General features: G+C 33.9%; 1 protein-coding gene across 1 annotated transcript in view; it reads left to right on the top strand.

Moving 5' to 3' along the window:
- The window catches only part of LOC136034084 (potassium channel subfamily K member 18-like), a 100,453-nt gene that overhangs the window by 3,290 nt on the left and 70,138 nt on the right, over positions 1-27,025 (top strand). The window contains exon 3 of the mRNA XM_065715210.1: positions 4,192-4,389. Within this exon, the coding sequence (XP_065571282.1) occupies positions 4,311-4,389 (79 nt within the window). The 5' untranslated portion in view covers positions 4,192-4,310. The remainder of the gene's footprint in view (positions 1-4,191; positions 4,390-27,025) is intronic.

The raw sequence follows: 27,025 nt of genomic DNA, 5'->3' as shown, positions 1-27,025 counted from the left end.
ACTCGGCTCAATAGTGACCGAAAATCTAAAAAACAAAATTTTGGTACCAAAAGATACATCAAAAGAATCGAAATTTGCCCTAAAAGTGATAGAATCTTAATAAAAATCACACCATCCGATTCACCTTATCAGAGAACTTTATTAGAGAGGTTTCAAGCTCCCATCAGCGTAAATGTGGAATTCTGTATTTTTTGCCAGAAGAAAGATCAAGGATGCGTGTTTATTTGGTTTTTTTGTTGTTGTTTTATTCCAGGGGTGATCGTATTGACCCAGTAGTCCTAGAATTTCATAAGAGGGCTCAGTTGAATGGAAATTAAAAGTTCTAGTGCTCTTTTCAAGTGACCAAAAATTAGAGGGGCAACTAGACCCCCTTCTATGCTCAGTTTTTTCCCAGATTCACTGGATCAAAATTTGAGAGTCATTTTGTTCAGCATAGTCGAAAAATCTAATAATTATGTCTTTAAGTAGAAGCTAATCCCCCAAAGTTCCCGGGAAAGATCTGCAAGTTATGAACTTTGCCCATTGTTTACATACAGCATTGGATATTGGTAAGTATACAGATGTTTCAGGGGACTTGGGAGAAACTTTCCATGGAAGAATTTTTCATGAGAGAAGATAATTTCTATGAAGGGGGCGCTGGATATCCCATTATTATTTAAAAAAATGATCAGAAATTAAATAAAAAAACAAGTTTTTTCAACTGAAAGTAAGGAGTAACATTTAAACTTAAAACGAATAGAAACAGAGGGCAACTAGGCCTCATACCCCACCCCTTTTTTTTATCAAAGTCAACCGATAAAAACTATGAGAAATCTATTTAGCAAAAAAATTAATATGCAAATTTCGTTTTAATTATCCATGTGCGGTGATTTCTATATATATATAGATATGTATATATATATATATATATATATATATATATATATATATATATATATATATATATATATATATATATATATATATATATATGTATATATATATATATATATATATATATATATATATATATACATATATATATATATATATATATATATATATATATATATATATATATATATATATATATATATATGTATATATATACTAGCTGTTAGGGTGGCACTTCACGCCACCCCAACACCTAGTTGGTGGGGGCACTTCGCGCCCCCCCAAGCCCCCCAGCGCGCGTAATTCGTTACGCGCCATATTAGTTACGCGCCATTGTAGTTGTGTCCCTGTGTCCCACCTGTGAATGTAGATAGATATATATATGTTTTTAACTACGTAAAACTTGCGAATATACAACATTGTTCGATGTCCCATTGTCTGTGCATATAAATAAATTGTCAGGTTTACCGACTCTTGAACATGCAACATAAAATTGTCCATGGGAAAAACAATCCGTATTCAGATCTATACCTCATTATTCTAATAATTGCCCTTGAGCTTTGTTGATTGTGATTGCTAATCGAACATTCCCTGTGTCACCGTCGTCATTTATATATCCTCCTGTGCCCCCGGCGTCCCCGTTGTAGTTGCGTCCCTGTGTTCCGGTCGTCATTTATATTCCCAGTATCCCGGTCATCATTTGTGTCCCAGTGTCCCAGTCTTTAATTTCTTTAAGCGTCCCGGTCGTCATTTATATTCCCTGTGTCCCGGTGTCCCGGTCGTCATTTGTGTCCCGGTGTCCCGGTCTGTAATTAATCTTTGAATGTCCCGTTCGTCATTTATATTCCCTGTGTCCCGGTTTTTAGTTTTCTTTTCTCCTTTATTTTTCAGTTTTTTTTCCTTTTTTTAGTTTTTTTTCTTTTTTAGTTTTTAGTTTTTTTATTATTTTTTAGTTTTTTTTTCTTTTTAGTTTTTTTTGTAGTTTTTACCTTTTTTTAGTTTTTTTTTAGTTTTTTTGTTTTTACCTTTTTTTTAGTTTTTTTTAGTTTTTTAGCTTTTTTAGTTTTTTTAGTATTTTCTTTTTAGTTTTTTTTTGTAGTTTTTACCCCTTTTTTTAGTTTTTTTCTTCTTTTCTATTAATGCTAAAGCCAAGGTTCGAACCTGGAACCTCTCGGACCTAGAACCTGGAACTTAACGCTTTACCAGCTCAGCTACTTCGGCTTGAATACATTCGTTTTTGAATTGGTATATGATGAAATAATTCAGACGTCATATGCGGACAGACAGACAGACACACAAACAAACAACTTATTTATATATTAAATAAAAAAACTAATTTTTTTAGCTGAAAGTAAGGAGCGACATTAAAACTTAAAACGAACAGAAATTACTCCGTATATGAAATGAGTTGTCCCTTCCGCAATCCTTCGCTCTTTACGCTAAGGCTTTTAATTGGTTTAAAAAGTAGAATTGTGGCAAAGAGTCAAACTTTAGCGTAAAGAGCGAGGGATCGCGGAGGGGACAACTCATTTCATATACGGAGTAATTTCTATTCGTTTTAAGTTTTAATGTCGCTCCTTACTTTCAGCTTAAAAAAATTAGTTTTTTTTTTAATTTCTGAACGTTTTTGAATTAATGCATGTTTGGTTTTGGCTCTCGGCACATAAATTATTAAAATGAAATTTGTATATTAATTCTTTTTTTGGCTAAATGGCTTTCTCTCAGTTTTGATCAGACGATTTTGAGAAATAAGGAGTGGAGAAGGAGGCCTAGTTGCCCTCCAATTTTTCGGTTGCTTAAAAAGGCAACTAGAACTTTTAATTTTTAACGAACGTTTTTATTAGTAAAAAATATGCGTAACTTAAGAATTAAATTACGTAACAAACTTCCATAACCTTATATTTTTATTATGTATACGAGGGGGTTTGTACCCTCGTTAATACCTCGCTCTTTACACTAAATCGTAAGTTTTGTCCCAATTCTTTAAGAATGACCCCTGAATCAGAAAGGCCGTAGAATAAATAGTTGAAATTACTAAAAATACTTTAGCATAAAGAGCAAGGTATTTATCTCCTCCTAAATACCTCGTTCTTTATGCTAAAGTATTTTTAGAACCCCTCATATGCGTAATAATCTCTGTTCGTTTTAAGTTTCAATGCTACTTCTTCCTTTCATTTGAAAAAACGTTTTCATGTTTATTTTTCATTGTTTTCTTATAGTAATACTAGAGAATCCTGCGCCCTTGTCATTGAATTTTTCTTCCCCCATGACAGATTCCTCCAAGGAAAGATCCTCCAACATAGCGCCCTCTCCTCAGCCCCACCCCCAAACAAAATAAAATCCTCCTGAAAACGTCTGTACACTTCCCAATAACCATTACTATATGTAAACACTGGTCAAAGTTTGTAACTTGCAGCCCCTCCCCCAGGGATTGTGGGGGGGGTAAGTCATCCCCAAAGACATAGTTATTATAGTTTTCGACTATGTTGAACAAAATGGCTATCTCAAAATTTTGATCCGTTGACTTTGGGATAAAAATGAGCGTGGGAGGGGGCCTAGATGCCCTCCAATTTTTTTGGTCACTTAAAAAGGGCACTAGAACTTTTCATTTCTGTTAGAATGAGCCCTCTTGCGACATTCTAGGACCACTTGGTCGATACGATGACCCCTGGGGAAAAAAAAAAAAAAAAAAAAACAAATAAACACGCACCCGTGATTTGTCTTCTGGCAAAAAATACTAAATTCCACATTTTTGTAGATAGGAGCTTGACTTTCATGGGGTGTTTCCCCCTATTTTCCTAAATAAGGCACATTTTCTCAGGCTCGTAACTTTTGATGGGTAAGACTAAACTTGATGAAACTTATATATTTAAAATCAGCATTAAAATGCAATTCTTTTGATGTGGCTATTGATATCAAAATTCAATTTTTTAGTGTGTTGGTTACTATTGAGCCGGGTCGCTCCTTACTACAGTTCGTTACCACGAACTATTTGATATATATATATATATATATATATATATATATATATATATATATATATATATATATATATATATATATATATATATATATATATATATATATATATATATATATATTCATACTGAAAAACTAGAGGAGTTGGAACTTGGCAATAAGGTTTCCCCCCAAGTATATTAAAGAACATGTGAAAAAGTTGCCCCATGTCTTAAATTGAGCCCTCACTCTTTTTCCTAAAAAAAAAAAAAATCTTGTGACCCAGATATGTAGGGGCTTAACCAATATCCATTTTTGGTACTATCCCTAATTGTTAAATTCCTTCTGGTTCATTTTCAGACACTAGTGAACTGAAGTTAACCTGTTGCTGCTGCATTATTACAGCTGTTTGCCCTTGAGGCAACTGGTATGCATCCGCAGCCTGTCCCAAGTGTTTCAGACTCTGGCGGTCCCTTGGTATGGACAGCCCACCATTTCATGGAAGAAGAAAAAGAACATTTAAGTCAAAGTGTGCTGATTTTTGTAGGAACCTTATTGGTAAGCGTTTGCAGTTTTGTTTTCGCTTGAAAATATTTTAAATATCTGGAAGATTTGTTAAATGTTTTCCAAAGGAATTGATCAAAAATGGTATGAAGTATTTATTTTACTGGTCATATATCAACAACACAATTTTCATTACCGTGGCTTCTAATATTTTAATTTTTGTTTGAAGATTCATCTTCCCTTTTCTTCCAAAATTTTCAACTTTAGAAATACCCTGTGCCTTGGCTATTCTACTTCTCTCAGAATATTCATTGTATAAAACACCAACCTAGGTCAAGCAACTGGTCCTAGATAATAATAGAAAAGCTTGAGCATATTTTTTAATGTTTCAATCTCGTATTAATTGACGTAACATATCCTCATTTTGAGTTAGTACATCTTCTTTGCCACAGAAAGAGGTCAAGGATGTCGCTTTTTGCTAACTTAAAAAATGGTTTTGCTACGTGTATTGTTTGACAAAATCACCACTAAGGGGCTTTGGTCTTATTAATAAGGCAAAATTTAGAATTTCACTGACTTCATACTAAAGTATAGTTACGAAAAAGGGGCTAATGCTCCCAAAAAATATAACTCAAAGACTTGAGAATTTCATCAATAACCCAACGATAAAGACTACAGTCTTGCTATACATACGAGCATTATAAGATTAGTATAAATTAATTTGCATTGAATTAATTTATAGTTAACATATATAATATTCAATATAACTATACTTAAAATAATTTGATAAGCAATTAGTGCAATATAAAATGTATGTATTACATTTAATATATGTTTATTTAATTAGTGTACAACATTAACATAGATTATACCAAAGATTTACCATAAATCTTGTTCTTTAGTTTATCCGAAATTGTTTGTCTCAATAAATCAACTGAACTTGCATTTCAGCACCTTATATGTCGACTTAATAATAGAAGCTTAATAAAAACAGAAATAATGATCGGAGAAAAGCTTAGAAAATCAGTCTAAATAAAGAAATAAGAAAATAAAGAAATAAAAAAAGAAAAATAAGTAAAAAATAATATATTAAATATATATATATATATATATATATATATATATATATATATATATATATATATATATATATAATTTATTAAATATATAATTAAATAATAAATAAAAATAAAGAAATAAAGAAAGGAAATAAATATATATATATATATATATATATATATATATATATATATATATATATATATATATATATATATATATATATATATATATATATATATATATTTATTGTATAATTAAATAAAATATAATTTATTTAATATATATAAATAAATAAAAATAAAGAAATAAAGAAATAAAGAAAAGAAATAAACAAAGAAATAAGAAAATAAAAGAATACAGTAAAACAATGAAATGCCAGTGACTGATCTAATTAGTAACCTGACAATATTTTTTTAAACCGTATTTTAACTTTAACTTAATTATTGGAGATTTACCAGCTCTAATGGAAAGATGTTAACTAAAATAAAAGTAGTACCACTGAATTCCCTATCTTATACTATTTCTAAATAACATGGTTTGACAGTGCAACCCCACCCCCATAGTGCCATATTAATTTCTAGGATATATAAAAATAAAAGAAAACACTTAAAACTTAAATTGTGCTTTTTAATATGCAGCCTCTTCTAATAGCCCGATTAAATAAAAAAAACAAGTTTTTTTTAACTGAAAGTAAGGAGCGACATTAAAACTTAAAACAAACAGAAATTACCCGTATATGAAAGGGGCTGCCCCCTTTTCAACGCCTTGCTCTTTGCACTAAAGTTTGACTCTTTCTCTCAACTCATACTTTTTAAAACAGTAAAAACTTTAGCGTAAGGAACAGGGCGTTGAATAGGAGCAGCCCCTTTCATATACGGGGTAATTTCTGTTCGTTTTAAGTTTTAATGTCGCTCCTTACTTTCAGTTAAAAAAACTCGTTTTTTTTAATTTAATTTCTGAATGTTTTTTAGTTAATCCATGTATTGATTTCGGCTCTCCGCAGATGAATAATTAAAGTGAAATTAACATATTTATTTATTTGGCTAAATGGCTTTCCCATAGTTTTGATCGAATGATTTTGAGAAAAAAGGAGGGGAAGGAGGCCAAGTTGCCCTCTAATTTCTTGGGTACTTAAAAAGGCAACTAGAACTTTTAGTTTTTACGAACGTTTTCATTAGTAAAAGATATACGTAACTTACGAATTAGCTTACGTAACAGACTTCTATATTCGTATATTTTTATTACGTATATGAGAGGGTTCGCCCACTCGTCAATACCTCGTCAATAAATCTTTACATTAAAGCTTAAATTTTGTCCCATGAATCACAAAGGCCGTAGAATAAATAGTTGAAATCACTAAAAATCCTTTAGCGTAAAGAGTAACGTATTAGGAGGAGGTGAACCCCTTATATGCGTAATATTTTCTGTTCGTTTTAAGTTTTAATGCTACTCCTTACTTCCAGTTGGAAAAAAATTTTCATATTTATTTTCTCATTGTTTTTTAAATAATGCTAGAAAATGCTGCGTCCCCTTTATGGAAATCTTCTTCCCCCATGACCGATTCCTCCATGGAAAATTTTCCCCACACAACTCCCTCTCCTCAACCCCCCTCCCAACCAAAAAATTCCCCTGAAAATGTCTCTACACTTCCCAATAACCATTACTATATGCAAACACTAATCAAAATTTGCAACTTGCAGCCCCTCCCACGGGGACTGTGGGGGAGTAAGTCGTCCTCAAAGGCATAGTTATAAGGTTTTTCGACTATGCTGAATAAAATGGCTATCTCAGAATTTTCATCCGATGACTTTGGGAAAAAAATGAGCGTGGGAGGGGGCCTAGGTGCCCTCCAATTTTTTGGTCACTTAAAAAGGACAATGGAAATTTTGACTTTCTCATAGTTTTAATCAGAAGATTTTGAGAAAAAAGAGAGCGGAGGAGGAGGCCTAGTTGCCCTCCAATTTTTTGATTACTTAAAAAGGCGAATAGAACTTTTAATTTTTTACGAAAGTTTTCATTAGTAAAAAATATACGTAACTTTCGAATTAAATTACGTAACGAACTTCTATATTTGTATGTTTTTATTACGTATATGAGGGGTTTCACCCCCTCTTCAATTCCTCGCTCTTTAAACTAAAACTTGAATTTTGTTTCCCAATTCCTTAAGAATGACCCCTGAGTCACGAAGGCCGTAGAATAAATAGTTGAAATTACTAAAATTTCTTTAGTGTAAAGAGCAAGGTATTACGAGGAGGTGAACCCCTTTTATGCGTAATAGTTTCTGTTCGTTTTAAGTTTTAATGCTGCTCCTAACTTTCAGTTGAAAAGGCTTTTCACATTTATTTTTCATTGTTTTTTTTAATAATGCTAGAAAGTCCTGCGCCCCTTCATTGGAATTCTCTTCCCCCATGACAAATTCCTGCATGGAAAGATACTCCCATGTAGCCCCCTTCAACTTCTCCTTCCCCCAAACCAAAAAAATCCCCCTGAAAATGTCTGTACACTTCCCAAAAGCCATTAGTATATGTAAACAACGGTCAAAGTTTGTAACTTGCAGCCCCTCCCACGGGGACTGTGGGGGAGTAAGTCGTCCCCAAAGACATATTTATTAGGTTTTTCGACTATGATGAATAAAATGGCTATCTCAGAATTTTGATCCGGTGACTTTGGGGAAAATGAGCGTGGGAGGGGGCCTAGGTGCCCTCCAGTTTTTTTGGTCACTTAAAAAGGGCACTAGAACTTTTAATCTCCATTAGAATTAGCCCTCTTGCGAAATTCCAGGACCACTGAGTCGATACGATCACCCCTGAGGAAAAAAAGGAAAACAAATAAACACGCATTCGTGGTCTGTCTTGTTTTTTGTTTTTTTTTGTCTTGAAGCTTCAGGAGTAAAGCAAATACGAGTGCAGTAATTTACATAAGAAACTTTTTGACATGATATTAAACTATGAACTCAAAAATTCTTGCAGAATTTATTTTTTAAACGAAGGAAAGTTTCTCAGACTGTTCATTTGGTGACTAAATAAAATGAAAATTTAAAGCGTATTAATGTCTACTTTTGTGAAATATGTTTTTTTTGGTAAACTATTTGTGGAAATGCTTTAGTTTTAATAGAGAGGGGTAGGGGCTTGTAGAGGAATTATTTTGAGTGATAGATCGTATGAAAATAAGGGGAATGTAAAGTAAGGGAAAAAACGTTAAAATATAAACAAAGGAGGTGTGAAGTGGAGGCCATGGATGAAATTTGCTGAAGATCTGGAAGATACAGCCAGACAGCATAATAGGGGAATATTGTACTAGTATGTTAAAAAACTCAGAGGGACTAATCAAACTGGAATTGTCCTATTCAAACAGTTTGTGGAAGCGAACTGTAAGTAAGGAGGAACTCGGCTCAATAGTCACCAAGAGTCTGAAAAGATGGAATTTTTATACCAATAGAAATATTAAACGAATTTACTTATTATGCTGATTTCAAATATAAAAGTTCCACTAAGTTTAATCTTACCAATCAAAATCTAGGAGCCCGAGAAAATTTGTTAAAAATGGGATAGTATCCCTATTAAACACACGATCCAGCAGACCTAGAATATCATGAGAGAGCTCATTCAAGCGGAATTCAAAAGTTTATTGTTCCCTTTTTAAGTGACAAAAACAATTGAGGGTCCGCTCCCATATCTCTTTTTTCTTAAAATCGTCTGATAAAAATTTTGAGACAGCCATTTTGTTTATTAAGATTGAAAGGCCGATTAACTTTGCCTTTGGATATATAGAGACCACCCCCAGCCCCTGGGAAGAGGTCTTTAAGTTATAAAGTTTGCCCATTGATTACGCATAGCATTTGTCATTGGGAAGTATGCATACATTATTCGGGCTTGGGGGGGATGAACTTTCTGCTGGGGTGATTTCCATGGGTAGCAAAGTTTCTAAGGGCTGAGTTTTTCAGGGGAAATTTCGTACTGGGGGAGTTTGCCAGAATTCCTGTAAAAAATACTTCTTATGGCTTGCTTTCTCTTTGGTGACTCAATTTTATGCGTTGCAATGATAAGGGTAATTGCCCGGGATAAATTTTCACCAGGATTGAATTGTCTAGAGAAAATACTCGTAGGGAGGAGGTAAATTTTCGTGGAGTTGGAGCCAGATATCATGGGATTATTTGAAAAACGATCAGGAATTAAATGAAAATGTTTTTTTTTTTCAATTGAAAGTAAGGAGCAACATTCAAACTTATAACAAACAGAAATTATTCTGTATACGATGGGAGTTGCTCCTCCTCCACACCTCGCTCTTTATTCTGAAGTTCAAATTTTGTCCCAAATTTTCATGAACGACTCATGAATCACAAGGTTAATTTAATTAGAACAATACAAATCTTTTTTTTAAGCAGTAAAAATCTTATTTTTTAATTTAAGTAAAGATAGAAACGGGGATACAGTTAGTAATAGGGAAACAATTTAAAGAGAGATGGGCAGAATATTTTGGGAATATGCCAAACCCTGATGGAGCTACAGGAAAATAATAGAAAAGAATGAATAAGTTTGTGATTCTTTGGATGTGAAGTAAGGTTTATTTTGTGAGGAAAAATTAGCGACAGTAATAAAAGGATCAAGAAATAGAAAGACCATGAAGCCGTAAATATACGGCTATGAAGTTAAAGATAAGTTGCTGAAGATTATAATTTTGATTTTAATAAAAGGGGAGCTACCTAATGATTTTAGGAAACCTCTAAATAAACTCCTCTATAAGAAAGGTGATAAGAGTGTTGTAATTATGGAGGCATTAACTTGGTATCTTAAGAAGAAAAATAACTTAGTATGATGTTAGTAGACTTAGAGATACTGTAGGTAAATTTCTAACAGAAGAAAAGTCTGGTTTTCGGAAAGGAAGAGCCTTAGTCATCAAACCCCTTTTTTCCTCATTTTTGTTGATTATAAGCAAGATTTTGATTCAGATGATAGAATAGCATTAGCAAATGTCTTATTCTTATTTGGTATACCAGATAAAATCACTAAAGTGGTTAGTGCTATGTACAAGGATAAAATTGCTGCCATTAAAATAGGAAAACGAGGTTAGTAGCTGGTTTTGTATTAAACCAGGAGTTTAGCATGGTTGCGTCCTATCCCAACTATATAAAGCACTTTGATTAACTTAGCACAGCAGAGGCAATGGGAGGAAATGGAGTCAGTCAATTGGGGAGGTGAAACTCTTCTAGACATAGATTATACTGATGATTCAAAATTCCTAGGTGAAAATATTTACAAAATCTATGGATTTTTAAAGGATTTTTGAGTTTAAAGTGCAAGAATAGGTTCGGAAATTAATGTTTAAAAGACAAGGTAAATCAAAACTAGGAATAAGTGAAGGTGAAGAGGTGATGTTGGGTAACGATGAAATAGATAAATTGGACAGTTTCACTTACCTAGATAGTTACCTAGATCAAACAGTTCGTGGTAACGAACTGTAGTAAGGAGCGACCCGGCTCAATAGTAACCGAAACTCTAAACAATGGAATTTTTATAACAATAGTTACATCAAAACAATTGCATTTTTATGCTAATTTTAAATATATAAGTTTCATTAACTTTAGATTTACCCATAAAAAGTTACGAGCCTGAGAAAATTTGCCAGATTTTAGAAAATAGGGGGACACACCCCTTAAAAGTCATAGAATCTTAACGAAAATCACTCCATCAGATTCAGCGTATCGGAAAACCCTACAGTAGAAGTTTCAAGCTCCTATCTACAAAAATGTGGAATTTTACATTTTTTGCCACAAGACAGATCACGGATGCGTGTTTATTTGTTTGTTTTTTTTGTTTTGTTTTTTTTTCTCAGGGGTGATCGTAACGACCCAGTGGTCCTTGAATGTCGTGTGAGGGCTCATTCTAACGGAAATTAAAAGTTCTAGTGCCCTTTTTAAGTGACCAAAAAATAGGAGGGCACCTAGGCGCCCTCCCCCGCTCATTTTCCCCAAAGTTACCGGATCAAAATCCTGAGATAGCCATTTTATTCAACATAGTCGAAAAACTTAATAACTTTGTCTCTAGGGACGACTTACTCTCCCACAGTCCCCGTGGGAGGGGCTGCAAGTTACAAACTTTGACCAGTGTTTATACATAGTAATGGTTATTGGGAAGTGTACAGATGCTTTCAGGGGGATTTTTTTCGTTTGGGGGGGGGGTTGAGGTGAGGGGGCTATGTGGGAGGATATTTCTTTGGAGGAGTATGTCATGGGGGAAGAGAAATTCAATGAAGGGGGTGCAGGATTTTCTAGCATTATTATTAATAAAAACTTGAAAACTTGAAAAGAACAAAAATTATTACGCATATGAGGGGTTTACCTCCTCGTAATACCTCACTCTTTACTCTAAAGTATTTTCAGTAATTTCAACTAATTATTCTGCGGCCTTTGTGATTCAGGGGTCATTCTTAACGAATTGGGACAAAATTTAAGCTTTAGTGTAAAGAGCGAGGTATTGAAGAGAGGGCGAACCCCCTCATATACGTAATAAAAACATACGAATTTAGAAGTTCGTTACGTAGGTTAGTTCGTAAGTTACGTGTATTTTACTAATAAAAATGTTCGTAAAATTAAAAGTTCTAGTTGCCCTTTTTAAACAACCAAAAAATTGGTGGGTAACTAGGCCTACTCCCCCGTTCCTTTTTTTCTCAAAATCGTCCGATCAAAACTATGAGAAAGCCATTTAGCCAAAAAAAATCAATCTGTAAATTTTCTTTTAATTATTCATGTGCAGAGAGGTAAAGTGAAAACATGCATTAATTCAAAAATGTTCAGAAATTAAATAAAAAAACAAGTTTTTTTAACTGAAAGTAAGGAGCGACATTAAAACTTAAAACGAACAGAAATTACTCGACATATGAAAGGGGCTGCTATCTCCTCAGCGCCCCACTCTTTACGATATAGTTTTTTACTGTTTTAAAAAGTAAAGCTGAAAGAAAGAGTCGAAATTTAGCGTAAAGAGCAGGGTGCTGAGGAGATAACAGCCCCTTTCATATGCGGAGTAATTTCTGTTCATTTTAAGTTTTAATGTTGCTCCTTACTTTCAGTTAAAAAAATCTTGTTTTTTATTTATTTATTATTAGTAAAGACGGTGGGTGCAGTGAAGATGCAAAAGAAGAATAACCAAGGCCAAGCATGTCTTTCTCAGCTGAAAAAAGCTTAAAGGAAAAGGAAGATGAGTCCCTGCACCAAGAAAGTGACAGTGTGACAGTGGGTCAGGAGTTGTTCTGAAGCGTTGGAAATCCGAAAAACAGAGAAGGATTTACTAGATGTTTTCCAAAAAAATTGTCTACAGATTTTTGGGATTCCCCTCTGACTGACCGCATCTCAAACTCCAAGTTGTCCAAACAATATGGGTCAGTCCGGCTTTTTGAGGCTATAATGGGAGAAGGGTTGAAATGGCTCGAACACCTTCTGCAAATGAAGGATGACAGAGTGCCCAGTATCGTCCTTTTCGGGCAATCGTCTTGGGTCTTGCAAAAATCAGGTGTTCCCTGAATAGGAATGGGAGGATGTTCAAATGAAAGATTTAAGGGAAATGGAACTTCTTGAGAGGGTGTAAAGAACAACGCTTTGAATAGATTAGGTTGGAAAAGGGCGTGCATAGCTGTGTTTGGCTAAGGTGGCTTGGTGCTGCAATGAGTTCTTAGTAATAGTAGTAGTAGCAATTTTGCCTATCATCATATATTATTTGTGCTTTTACTTGCCGAAGCACGAAGCGTTTTCCACCTAATATGGTATCCAAAAATTCAGCCGTTTCGTACCAACTTGTTTAACTGTAAACTACCTTCACTCTGATATATATCTCACTATCATATGAGTATATCCTCAGAATTTATATCCGTTCAGTGCATTGTTATATTTTCAGCTTCCGATTTCTAAACATTTCTTACCAATCAGAGCATTGGAAAAGGTCCTAAAAACTCTATAGTAACAATTTGTTTTCTATCCTTTGCATTATCTCCTTCGTTGGCTCTTAGTATATTTGTATCATAAAATCGTGCTTAATAGGATGCCTTTATCCTAAGCTCTTTCTTTTTAGAGCTATGTTTATTATTCTACGTAAGATAATCTGAAGTGGGTCATTTCTAATGGTCCTTGAAAAATATTGCTGATAGGATGTTTTCCATCCCCCTCGATAGGGGAATGAACGTGCCAAGATCATAATAGTGCCGTGGAAAATATTTTTTCCTGATGAATGCTCCGAATTTTACGTATTCGGCACAAGTTTTATAACCACCAATTAGTTATATTGTTTAATGTCGAATTCGAAAAATCTTTGGAGTTTGCAAAAATGGTTTTGGAAGATTTAAACTGGTTGAATAACAACTGAACAAGAAGAAAAAATCGATGGCATCTTTTGTTGCTAGTCTCTCAATCTTACTTTCCAATTAGGGAGCCTCATACTGCTCAATTTAAATGGTTTTCAATCAGTATTCACCAATCTGGAACATTAATAACAAATGATGAGATATTATTTATTTAACACATAAAACACAAATTGAAACTGAAACAAAGCCAACATGAAGCTTCGCGTTGCTCAAATCGGTTTCTGAAACATAGCTCAATGTTTCTTAAAATAATTCTAATTAGTTGTTCAGTTTTGTTTAGAAGATTCAGGGCCGTATCCACGTGTTTTTCGGGGGCCGGGAGGGTTGCAAAAAATACCTTGAAATACACCGTGTTTGTGCAATACGTAGATTTTTAAAGCTAGTTTTGAAAATAAAACATACTGTTATCTAGATGTTGTGGTGGTTTAAAAGACATTGAAAGTCATTGCCTCTATTGTGTTATTTATTGGGTCCAACTCCACCTTTTGAGGGGAGAGAAGGGTCTTTCAAAGACATTATGGAGAAAATTTTTTTCTGTATTGCTTGACATAGTAGCTATATTAGGGAGGGGTTACAGGAGCGATTCCCCCTCCCCCAAGATCCTCATAAAAGGGCAAAGGGGGATCCGTATGCAAACTCTTAACAGGAAAAACGTCGCTGTCGCAGTAGCGATGCTCCTATCTAATCGAAAAAAGTATCCATTTAAGACAAATATTTAAGCGATAGTAAAGATCTAGAGCATCAGTGGAAATCTGGCTCGCCATGGGTAAATATCTGGTTTCATAAACAGCTTTTGGGCAATATTATGTCAGAATGCAAGGTTGAAATTTGATTTTAGCCCGTGATTTGTATGAAAATTGTCATTTGGGACAAATTTCAGGTTGGTTGCAGGCGTTTGTAGTGCTAAAAATAGTTATAAATCGCGAAGAAACTTAACGGCATTTTTATAGCCTGGAGTAATATCTTACTCCGAATAATTCCTTCAAGTAGCGTGGAAGCAGATTTAATATATTTATGTATTATATATTTTATTAATATATAAAATGTCTGATACAATATTTTTATTAATGGCACATGGCAGTGCACTTTGCCAAGAATCCGCGACAATTTTTTCGTCATTTGTACATTCTTCCGACGACTTGTAATTCTTATGGTTTCAGAGTGTCGTAAGCAGTGCTCATCAAAGGACATGAATAAAGCTAATCCCTGAAATCAGATATACCGTCTTTCAGATTTAAATTGAAATCAGATTTACATTCAGAAGAATGTGGCAGAATACACATTTTCACCACCTTATCTTAAATTCCTACATACTTAAATGTCTCTCTGCAGGCTCTTTTTTTTTATACAAATTTTCAAACTGAAAAAATTCAGCTTGAATTTAATTCAAGCTGTTTTAATTCCAGAGTATCAGGAATACAAAGTTTTTATTTCGTTAGCTTTTCATTTTCATTTTGTAATATTTGATACACACATAGATGAATTTGCCTGAACATCGGAAGCCGGAATTTACTGTTACATAAATATGTGTCTGCTTGTCTATTATCTTGACAGTAGCATAAAAACAAAAAGAAAGAATATCGTTTAACAATGAAAGAATACAAATTTGCAAAGAATTTTGAAGGTGTTTTCTGAATATTTGCTTCAAGAAAGAGCAATCAACTCCAAAAAATACAGCATAAAATGTAAAATTGTTAGAAAGTAAGTAGATAAGTAGAAAGTGCTTTAGTGAAAATTGACAATTGATAAACATTGTTAGAAAGTAAGTAGATCAGTAGATAAGTAGAAAGTGCTTTAGTGATTTTTTTATATATATATATATATATATATATATATATATATATATATATATATATATATATATATATATATATATATATATATATATTTATATATATATATATATATATATATATATATATATATATATATATATATATATATGTATATATTCATTATATTCAGTAGGGAAATATTTAATTTTATGTCATAAAATTATCAAAATTCTAAAATGTTTCTAAAATGTGTTATTTTTTGCTATGTCACTAATTCAAAGAGCTTTTTCCAAAAAACAAGTTTTTTAAAGAAAAGTAAAGAGCTCCAATAAGCCAAGAATGAGCAAAAATCAAGTCAAATAATTTTTCCAAGCGCAAAACTACCACAAACGACTATTAATAAATAAATGAAAATAAAAAATGAACAGAAATTACAATAAATAGCCGAGTCAAACTCAAAATGAGCATAAATTAACATGAGTAGGGCTGATAACCCCCATGTCTTCTCAAGACCAGAACACAATTTGCATTTTACTGAAAAAAAAAGAAAGTGGATTGTTAGTTTAATTGACACATGCTGATACTTAATCCTTAAAATTTTTATAATTTTTTACTTCTGAAAGTAAGAAAAGCGAAAACATCTCAAACGTATTTAGTTTTCAATAAAGCGCAAATTGTGTTCTGGTCATGAGGATGAATGGGGGTTATCAGCCCTACTTATGTTAGTTTTTGCCCATCTTGAGTTTGACTCTGCTATTTATTGTAATTTTTGTTCGTTTGAATTTTATTTTTTTTATAGATGGTGGTTTGTGGTAGTTTTACACTTGGAAGATCACTTGACTGGATTTTTGCTCATTCTTGGCTGAATGGAGCTCTTTACTTTTATTTGAAAAACTTGTTTTGTTGAATACGTTTTTTAACATAATTTCGGTTCATTTTTTATTGACATGGTCTTTTTCAGGGAAAAAATAATATTTTATATATTTTAAGTTTTTTTCTATATGAATCCATAGTATGGGTTGCTATTTATACGTTGGAGAAGTTTTTTCAACAATTTCTAGTCCTGACACAAACAGTATTTTCAATTTAATTTTAAAGCTTCTGAAGTTGACCTGAAAAATAAGACTTATATCATTCCCAAAAGATTTAATCTATGCTCTTTGACAACCAGGATATACTCACTCTCTTTTTATTTATTGTAGCTGTAAGAGCAGAAGCCGTAATAGTATTATCCACAAAAGTTTCAACTTAATACCCCCACTCGTTGTTGATATAATACTGAGTTGTCTTATTGTTAACCATAAAAACAATGCCTTTTAATTTCTTTTAGAGCAACATTTAGTTTTAAAGCATAATGGGCCGAACAATTGCATAATTGTGGGGTTGAATTTCCTAATATCTCTAAAGACACAGTTGCTGGACCGTTCTACTGTGCTGAACAACATGGCTATCTCAAAATTTTGACTGGTTGTGTTTGGAAAATGAAAAGGATTGAGAGAAGAGCTGCTTGCCCTCCAATCTCTTCTTACTCTTAAAAAGGGCATCAGAACTTTTGATTTTGAATTGGATTAGCCCCTTTAAAAGTTTCAATGATGTTTCTAGCTATCATAGAGTAGTGCTGCTTATGATATTGCTACAATTCCCATTTGAAAACCTCATGCAACCAGCTTTTTTCCTTTAATTGAAACTTCTAAATGTTCCTTAAAAGTTTCATTTTAGTACTTTTAGCGTCATTAGTTACATTAACTGTATTGGTAGTATTAAAAGTATACGTATAGTGCCTTCTGGCTTGTGCAAAATTCCCCACAAATTACCCTTAAAGGTTTAAATTAATAATGTAAGCTGTTCTTTAGATATTGCTTTGTCACCTTCTTGAAAGTATACATGCTCATTTAGTTCAACGCCTGCCAAAATATCAAACAGTTCATGGTAACGAACTGTAGTAAGGAGCGACCCGGCTCAATAGTAAACGAAACTCTAAAAAACGGAACTCCGATGCTAAAAGATATATCAAAAGAATTGGATTTTTATGCTGATTTTAAATATATAAGTTTCATCAAATTTAGTCTTTGTCATCAAAAGTTACGAGCCTGAGAAAATTTGCCTTATTTTGGAAAATAGGGGGAAACACCCCCTAAAAGTCATAGGATCTTAACAAAAATCACACAATCGCACTCAGCGTATCAGAAAGCCTATAGAAAAAATTTCAAGGTCCAATCTACAAAAATGTGGAATTTCTTTATTTTTGCCAGAAGACAGATCACGGGTGCGTGTTTATTTGTTTGTTTGTTTTTTGTTTTGTTTTTTTCCCAGGGGTTATCGCATCGACCAAGTGGTCCTAGAGTGTTGCAAGAGCACTCATACTAACGGAAATGAAAAGTTTAAGTGCCCTTCTTAAGTGACCAAAAATATTGGAGGTCCTATTGAAAAGGCTGCAAAACCATAAATCAAAAATGTCCACTTTCTTTTTCAAACAGTTCGTGGTAACGAACTGTAGTAAGGAGCGACCCGGCTCAATAGTAAACGAAACTCTAAAAAACGGAATTTTGATGCTAAAGGATCCATCAAAAGAATTGGATTTTTATGCTGCTTTTCAATATATAAGTTTCATCAAATTTAATCTTTGTCATCAAAAGTTACGAGCCTGAGAAAATTTGCCTTATTTCGGAAAATAGAGAGAAACACCCCCTAAAAGTCATACAATCTTAACGCTCCTAAATTTCAAGCTCCTATCTACAAAAATGTGGAATTTCGTATTTTTTGCCAAAGACAAATCACGGGTGCGTGTTTATTTGAAAAAAAAATTTTCCCAGGGGTCATCGCATCGACCAAGTGGTCCTAGAATATTGCAAGAGGGCTCATTATAACGGAAATGAAAAGTTCTAGTGCCCTTTTTAAGTGACCCAAAAATTGGAGGGCACCTAGGCCCCCTCCAAGGCTCATTTTTTCCCAAAGTCAACGGATCCAAATTTTGAAATAGCCATTTTGTTCCGCATAGTCGAAAATCATAATAACTATATCTTTGGGGATGACTTACTCCCCCACAGTCCCTGGGGGAGGGGCTGCAAGTTACAAACTTTGACCAATGTTTACATACAGTAATGGTTATTAGGAAGTGTACCGACGTTTTCACGGGGATTTTTTTTGGTTTGGATGTAGGGTTGAGGGGAGGGGGCTATGTGGGAGTATATTTCCTTGGAGGAATATTTCATGGGGGAAGAGAAACTCAATGAAAATAGCGCAGGATTTTCTAGCATTACTATTAAAAAAAAACAATGAAAATATAAACATGAAAAAGTTTTTTCAATTGAAAGTAAGGAGTAGCATTAAAACTTCAAACGAACAGAGATTATTACGCATATGAGGGGTTCTAAAAATACTTTAGCATAAAGAGCGAGGTATTTAGGAGGAGATAAATACTTCGCTCTTTATGCTAAAGTATTTTTAGTAATTTCAACTATTTATTCTACCGCCTTTCTGATTCAGGGGTCATTCTTAAAGAATTGGGACAAAACGTAAGATTTAGCGTGAAGAGCGAGGTATTAACGAGGGGACATACCCCCTCATATATACAATCAAAAATATAAGAATATAAAAGTTTGTTACGTAAGTTAATTCTTAAGTTATGTATATTTTTTACTAATAAAAATGTTCGTTAAAAATTAAAAGTTCTAGTTGCCTTTTTAAATAACCGAAAAATTGGAGGGCAACTAGGCCTCCTTCCCCACCCCTTATTTCTCAAAATCGTCTGTTAAAAACTAAGAAAAAGCCATTTAGCCAAAAAAAGAATTAATATGCAAATTTCATTTTAATAATCTATGTACGGAGAGCCAAAATCAAACATGCATTAACTCAAAAACGTTCAGAAATTAAATATAAAAAAATTAGTTTTTTTTTAACTGAAAGTAAGGAGCGACATTAAAACTTAAAATGAACAGAAATTACTCCGTATATGAAATGGGTTGTCCCCTCCGCAATCCCTCGCTCTTTACGCTAAAGTTTGACTCTTTGCCACAATTCTACTTTTTAAAACAATTAAAAACTTTAGCATAAATAGCGAGGGATTGCGGAGGGGACAACCCATTTCATATACGGAGTATTTTTCTGCACGTTTTAAGTTTTAATGTCGCTCCTTACTTTCAGTTAAAAAAACTAGTTTTTTTTATTTAATTCCTTAAAAGCTCCACCTTAATACTCCCAGCTTGCGCAGTTGCAATGGTTTTAGCAGTATTAGTAGCTGTATGCACATATTACCTTCAGCATCCCTTCAAAACACGCTGAAAGTTTCAGCTTAATAAATACCATCAACTACTCCTGAAGCACTTCTGATGCGTCCGCTTAACAACCTTTGTGGGCAGTTCCATTAGTTCTATTAGTTCTGCTATTAGTTCTAATAGCAGTAGTAGTAGCAGTAGAATCAGATTTAGTAGCTTAATCTTTAGTGGCAGTAGTAGTAATAGAAGTAGTAATAATTGTAACAGTAGCAGTAGTGTAAGTAGAAGCAGTAGTATTAGGATGCAAATATTTTCTTTAGGTTAATTAAACATCCTTCACAACAAGCCCTGTTAGCTCCAACTTCACAAACCAAACTGTTCATAAGATATTGGGAAACCTGAATACGGAGGGCATGTTCTGATTCAGTTCACTATCCCTCCTCAGAATTTCTTGGAAATTTCGTCTTCATGCCCATAGGTACAGTTGTAATAGTGGTCACAGTAATAGTGTTGATACTACTAGTAATAGTAGCGAATAGGTCTCTTTCTACTAGCAGCAGTAGTATCTAAGCATTCTCGGGAAGTTCCCACTTAATACCAAAATAAATTATTAAGATACGCTGTTTTGACAATGTGCATATACATAGCGTCTTTTGATTTAGTTCAAATTTCTCCTTAATACTGTAAATGAACTAGAGTGGTTGTATTAATGGTGGCATTTGTAGTAGAATTGGTTGCAGGTAAATATTGTTTTCTTGATGATGTCCTTCATTTCCATCCTTCCTGAAATCATTGAAATTATCATTTCCTGAAATTTTTAAATCAATATACTCCGTTATTCCTGTGTTGTACCATTTTGACAATCCATATACACATAACGTGTTTTGATTTAGTTCAACACTCCCCTCAACATGAAAGGCTCGCCTGAATACCCTTCGTCTTCTTGGAAAGAAAAGTTCAAATAATTATTTCCTTTCTCAATAACATACACTATATGTAAACAATGAACGAATTGCCCAGCTTGCAGCCGTTGTTCTGAGGACTGTGGGGAGGTTGACATCCCCAAAGACATAATTACTAGACCTTTCAACAATGCTGAAAAAAAGGTCTCTAAAAATTTCGTTCTGATATGCTTTGGGGAACGATAGGCTCGGGGGAGGGGGGCTGACGTCCCTCCATTCACTTTTGACTCTTAAAAAGGGCGCTAAAACTTCCAACTTCCAATCAAATGAGCTCCACCCGCTGCAAAGGCTATACACCTACCCGTTCTATAGAAATCTACTTTGCCCTGGGCATAACTTAAAACTTTGCCCATGGGCTCTGGGGGATTTTGTCCACCCTAAAGACATTTTATGATTTGTGGTCTGTTAGTAACACAATGGCTATCTCACAATTTTAATTGAATGCGTTTTGGGAAAAGAGGATGTCAGGAAGGGGGGCTAGTTGCTCTTCATCATGTTTCACTAAAAGAGAACTAGAACTATAGATTCCAATTCTAATGGATCTTTTCTAAACTTCAAACAACCGCCTCTTTCATAAAAATCTTATATGCCCCTGGGGAATAACTTACAACCCTTATCCCCTGACTCTTGGGGATTCTTTCCATCCCAAAGGCCTTATTATAGAAAGAGTTTGACTCTTTCTCACAACTCTACTTTTTAAAACAATAAAAAAATTTAGCGTAAAGACCGAAGCGTTGAGGAGGGGAAAACCCCTTTCATATACGGAATAATTTCTGTTCGTTTTAAGTTTTAATGTCGCTCCTTACTTTCAGTTCAAAAAACTAGTTTTTTTATTTAATTTCTGAACGTTTTGAATTAATGCATGTTTTGATTTTGGCTCACCGCGCATGAATAGCCAAAACGAAATTTGCATGTTAATTTTGCTTTGTCTAAATGGCTTTCTCATAGTTTTCATCGGGCGATTTTAATAAAAAAAAGGGAGAGGGAAGAGGCCTAATTGCACTCCAATTTTTGGTTTTTTAAAAAGGCCGCTAGAACTTTATATTTTTTTACGAACGTTTTTTTTAGTAATAAATATACGTAACTTGCGAACTAATTTACGTAACAAACTTCTATATTTTTATGTTTTTATTACGTATATGAGGGGTTTCGCCCCCTCGTCAGTACCTCGCTCTTTACACTAAAGCTTGAACTTTGTCCAAATTATTTAAGAGTGACCCCTGAACCACAAAGGCCTGAGAATAAATAGTTAAAGTTATAAAAATCCTTTAGCGTAAAGAGCGAGGTACTGTAGAGGAGACATACCCCCTTATATACGTAATAATTTCTGTTTGTTTTATGTTTTAATGCTGCTCCTTACTTCAAGCTAAAAAAAACTCTTTTTCTTTATTTTCTCATTGTTTTTTTTAATGTAGCTAGAAAATCCTGCACCCCCTTCATGGGAATTCTCTTCCCTCGTGATAAATTCCATATTGCAACCTCACACGTAACCCCCTCCCCTCAACCCACTCCCTAAACGCGTAAAAGTGCCCCTGAAAACACCTGTACACTTCCTAATAATCATTACTATATTAAACAATGATCAAAGTTTGTAACTTGAAGCCCCTCCTCCGGGGACTGTTGGGGATTAAGTCGTCCCAAAAGACATATTTATAAGGTTATTTGACTATGCTGAACAAAATGGTTTTCTCAAAATTTTGATCTGGTGACTTTGGAAAAATGAGCATGGGAGGAGGTCTAGGTGCCCTCCAGTTTTTTGGTCAATTAAAAAAGGGCACTTTTAATTTCCGTTAGATTGAGCCCTCTCGCAACATTCTAGGACCACTGGTCGATACAATCACCCCTGAGCAAAAAAAAAACAAAAAAAAACGCATCCATGATCTGTCTTCCGGCAAAAATGCAAAATTCCACATTTTTGTAGATAGGAGCTTGAGACCTCTAAAGAAGGGTTTTATGATACGCTGAATCTGATGGTGTGATTTTCATTAAGATTCTACGACTTTTAGTGGATGTTCTTTTTTTCTATAATAAAGCAAATTTTCTGAGGCTTTTAACTTTTGATGGGTAAGACTGAACTTTTGGAAATTCATATATTTAAAATCAACATAATAATGCGATTCCTTTGATGCAACTATTGGTATCAAAATTCCATTTTTTAGAGCTTTGGTAACTATTGAGCCGGGTCACTCCTTAATATAGTTTGGTACCACGAACTATTTGATACCTTAGATGCCCCTAGGGCATAACTTGCAACCATTGTCCAGAGGGCTGTGGGTGGGGGGGTTCATTCTCAAAGACAAAATTTTAAAACATTTAAACCATGTTGAAAAAATTGCTATCTTAAAATTTTGATTGGATGTGTTTGGGGAAATGGGGGGTGTGGGTGGAGGGGTAGTTGTCCTCCAATCACTGTTAAATATTAAAAAGGGCACTAACCCTTTCAATATCCAATATAATGAGTTCTTTTTGAAGTTTCTATGACAAGAAATGAAAATCTCAAAATTTCTATCAGATACATTTCGGAAAAATACGAGGTGGTGGGGGGATACCCTCCCTCTCATCACTGTGAATATTAAAAAGGACAGTATAACTTCTGATTAGCAATCCAATGAGCATCCTTCGAAGCTTATCGATCCCCCTTTCTGTATAAACCTTATATGCCGCAGGGCAACGCTCTGTTCAACGACCGTTCAACTACGTTGAACAAAATAACTATCTTAAAATTTTGATTAGATGTATTTAGGAAAATGGCTGGTGAGGGAGGGGGGTTACTTGCCCTCAATTCACTTTTGACTATTAAAAAGGGTGCTAGTCCTTACAATTTCCGATCCAATGATTCCTTTCGAAGTTTCTAAGACAAATCCTTCAATACGAAATGTCCTGTTCTAAAACCAAAAAAAAAAAAACATCGTTGAGCCCACATCGCTCTTTATTTAAGCTACACTATTGCGCTGCTTATGATTGTATCCCGGTACAAGAGGTGTACCAATAGAGGTGAAGTCTACTAAAACGGTACAATTGTACCACCGTTGGCAACACTGGTCATGAGTTTATTGGCAAATATAAAAGAAAATGTTCTACCACTCCTGTGAAACTTCAAAAGGCATGGGAGAGAGGTTATAATATAATAATATAATTTTTTGTGGGGGAGGCCTTAAACTAATCTCTTGCGATTTTTTAAAAATCATATTTGTAATCTTTTTGTTGGATGGGGGTATCGTCCCCCCATTAAAGTCCGTGGTGAAAATCTCTAAGAACCTGCATGAAAACATCACGGTAAACAAGAGCCCCAGGAGCTTTATTTTCATTAAAATTTAAATAATTTTTTTTTCATTTTTCTTATTCACGCACAAGATTAAGACAGAATCAGATAACTTCAAAGACCACACTGCCTTTCCATGACGAAAGTATAACAGTAAGAAAGTATTACAGTTCAAGCCTTTTAGGTTTCATCCTTATTTTGAACTGTTATATTTTCGTCATGGAAAGGCAGTGTGGTCTTCCGAGTTATCTACGTCGAGTATATGGGGATAATGTGACCAAAGAAGTGTCTAAGGGAGGACATAACTTCAGTATGGAATTAAGGTGAGGAGGAATTAAAAGTTTTTTTAGAGCATCTTAATTGTTTGGGAGGTGAATTATTATTTACAATAGAATTGGAAGAGGATAATAAACTTCAATTCCTGGATATTCTTCTTTTAAAAAATAAAAATAATCTGGATTTTAAAATTTACAGAAAACCTACGAACAATAACAGATTTTTGTCGTTCTTCTCCGGTCATGCTCGCCAAGTAAAAATTGGTTTAACCATATCCTTATCTGACCGCATTTTTAGAATCTGTTCTCCAAAATTCATTGAATAGGAATTATTATTGTTAAAAGAAGTGTTAATAAATAACCACTATCCATGTTGGTTAATTGACCACACTTTTTTTGAAAAGAAGGAATATATTTCTAGAATTTTTACTTTAGCTAGTTTTTTTGAATTCTGGAAAGGAACGAACTTCCGTAGAGCAACAAAGTGGGGTCTATCAATTCCCATGTACTTGTGGAAGCTCGTATATGGGACGTACTAACCATAATTTAAAAATGAGATTATTACAATATTATATTCTATGTCATCGTCCTTAAAGCGAAATTCCAAACCTGAAGATTTCACGTCGGCTCTATCGGAACATTTATAATTATCCGAATCATTTTATTTTGTCTGAAAATGTTTCTTTGATTTCTAGGGACCAAAGTTTAAAGCAAATTTTCCGGGAAACAATGGAAATTAAAAAAAAATATATTCAAGAATAATTCCATAAACAGAGATACATGTGAATTTGGATTGAATTCAATTTACGATAATTTATTGAGGTGAATAAGGTAAATCTGACTCTAATGAACCGGAACCGAAAAGGTCAAGGAGATTTGCTTCCGCTATTGCACTGGAAAAAATAAGAGCAATAAAATATATGTAATTAGTTTAATTGGTATAAATTTTGTTTGTTTTTATTGATGTCTTTTGGTTTTACTGCTGATGATGAACACTGTATATGTGTTCAAAATATCCGGTTGAAAATTTTACATCTGTCCACTGTCAATTAAAAGGTTTCATCCCTATTTTGAACTGTTATACTTTTGAGACAGAATCAGAAATTATGAAATGTTCTAGCAACCTGACCCACTAAACCTCTACTGAAACAAAAACTTAAACAAAAGGGGGCAAAAGATCAAGGAGGTAACTTCTTTAAAAAATTGATACTCTAGTTTTCAAATGTTTTTGAGCATTTCATTATCACTTTTATAGGGAATCCAGTCTGATCTTTATGGCCAGTTTGGTGGCTATAAAGCCGAGAATAACAGATAAATAAATTTCCATATGCCCCGCAATAAACCCCAGCCGGTGAACATATCTTTTTGTAGAAAAGAAATTGAACATTCTATGAATCTTTAGGAAAAAATTATCACCATATGCTCAAGAGATGATTTCTTACGACACGCGAGATTGAACTGTTAGACCTAAGATTGGTAAACGGGCCTCTTTCCTCTGCGTTACCGTAAGGTTACAAAATTTGTTATTCTTCTGTCAATTTGTTGACTTACTTTTAACAGATGGATTTTAGTGGTTGACTTAGAGTCACTTTTTGCATAGTCTAAAGCAAATTTGAGGATTTATTTAAATCAGTGGAAATCCATGTTTTTACATCAACAGAAATTCGAAATCTACGGAAAATATTCCAGCATATATTGAATTACTAAATCAAAAGTTGAAGGCAAGTAGGTGAACTGTTAAAATTGGCAACAAGAAATGCAGTGTTATTAGAGATATAGGCATAAGTCTGTACCCATTTTGATAGCCCCCAGGGGTGTACGTTTGTGCTAATTTTTTCTTGCACTTTGGAGAATGACAAGATAAAGACAAGAGCATGTTTGCTGGAACAAAGGCTAGAAAAAAGATACTATAAAGGAAATAAATTACAGTACTTCATATGCAGTCTTTGTATCCGCATTCATTCCTGAAATGAAAATTAAATTTGTAAACAGAAAAAAATTCATTCCAATTTTGATATTTCTGATTATATACCAAGTACACTATTGCATTATTTAAAAAAAAAACTTTTTCAACTAAAAGTAATGAGCAATATTAATATTTAAAGCGAACAGGAAAACTGTTCTATATGTGAGGAGAACTATCCCTTCCTCAGTCCCTCACCTTCCACGCTGAAGTTTTTGAGTACTTTAAGAAAGCTTCTTCTTCCAACTAACATCCCGTGTGTTTCAGGAGTCGCTCTTAAAGAATTGGAACAAAACGTCAAAGTTTAACATAAAGACTGAGGGATTTACGAGGGGGCATCCCCCTCATATATTGAATAATTTCTGTTCGTTATCAATTTTAATGTTGCTGCTTACTTTCAATTGTAAAATTTGTTTCTCGTTTAATTTCTGATTGTTTTTCAAACAAAGCTGAAAAATTTGCCTCCTCCCTCAGTGGAAACCCTCCCATGGAAAATTCCTAACACTCAGCCCCCAGCTCAAAAACAATCTCTCTGAACAATTCCATCCACGCTTAAAGTTCCCCGTGCAAAATAGCCCCCCGCTGAAAATCCCCCATTCAAAAAGTGTCTGTATATTTCCCAATAATGAATACTACATGTGAATCCAATAAAGAAACAACCAATTTTTTCAACTAATAGTAAGGAGCAACATTAAAACTTAAAAAGAACAGAAACTATTACGCAGAAGAAGGGTGCTGCCCCCTCCTCATCACCTCGCACTTCAAGCTAAATTTCTTTCGGTATTTTTTAAAAAAGTAACTAATTGTTCAAATTAAACGACCCTTGTG

The sequence above is a fragment of the Artemia franciscana genome, chromosome 12 (assembly GCF_032884065.1).
Source record: "Artemia franciscana chromosome 12, ASM3288406v1, whole genome shotgun sequence".
NCBI classification, from domain to species: Eukaryota; Metazoa; Arthropoda; class Branchiopoda; order Anostraca; family Artemiidae; genus Artemia; species Artemia franciscana.
Note: the sequence above shows the minus strand (reverse complement) of the source record. Positions and strands in the feature narration are given on the sequence as shown.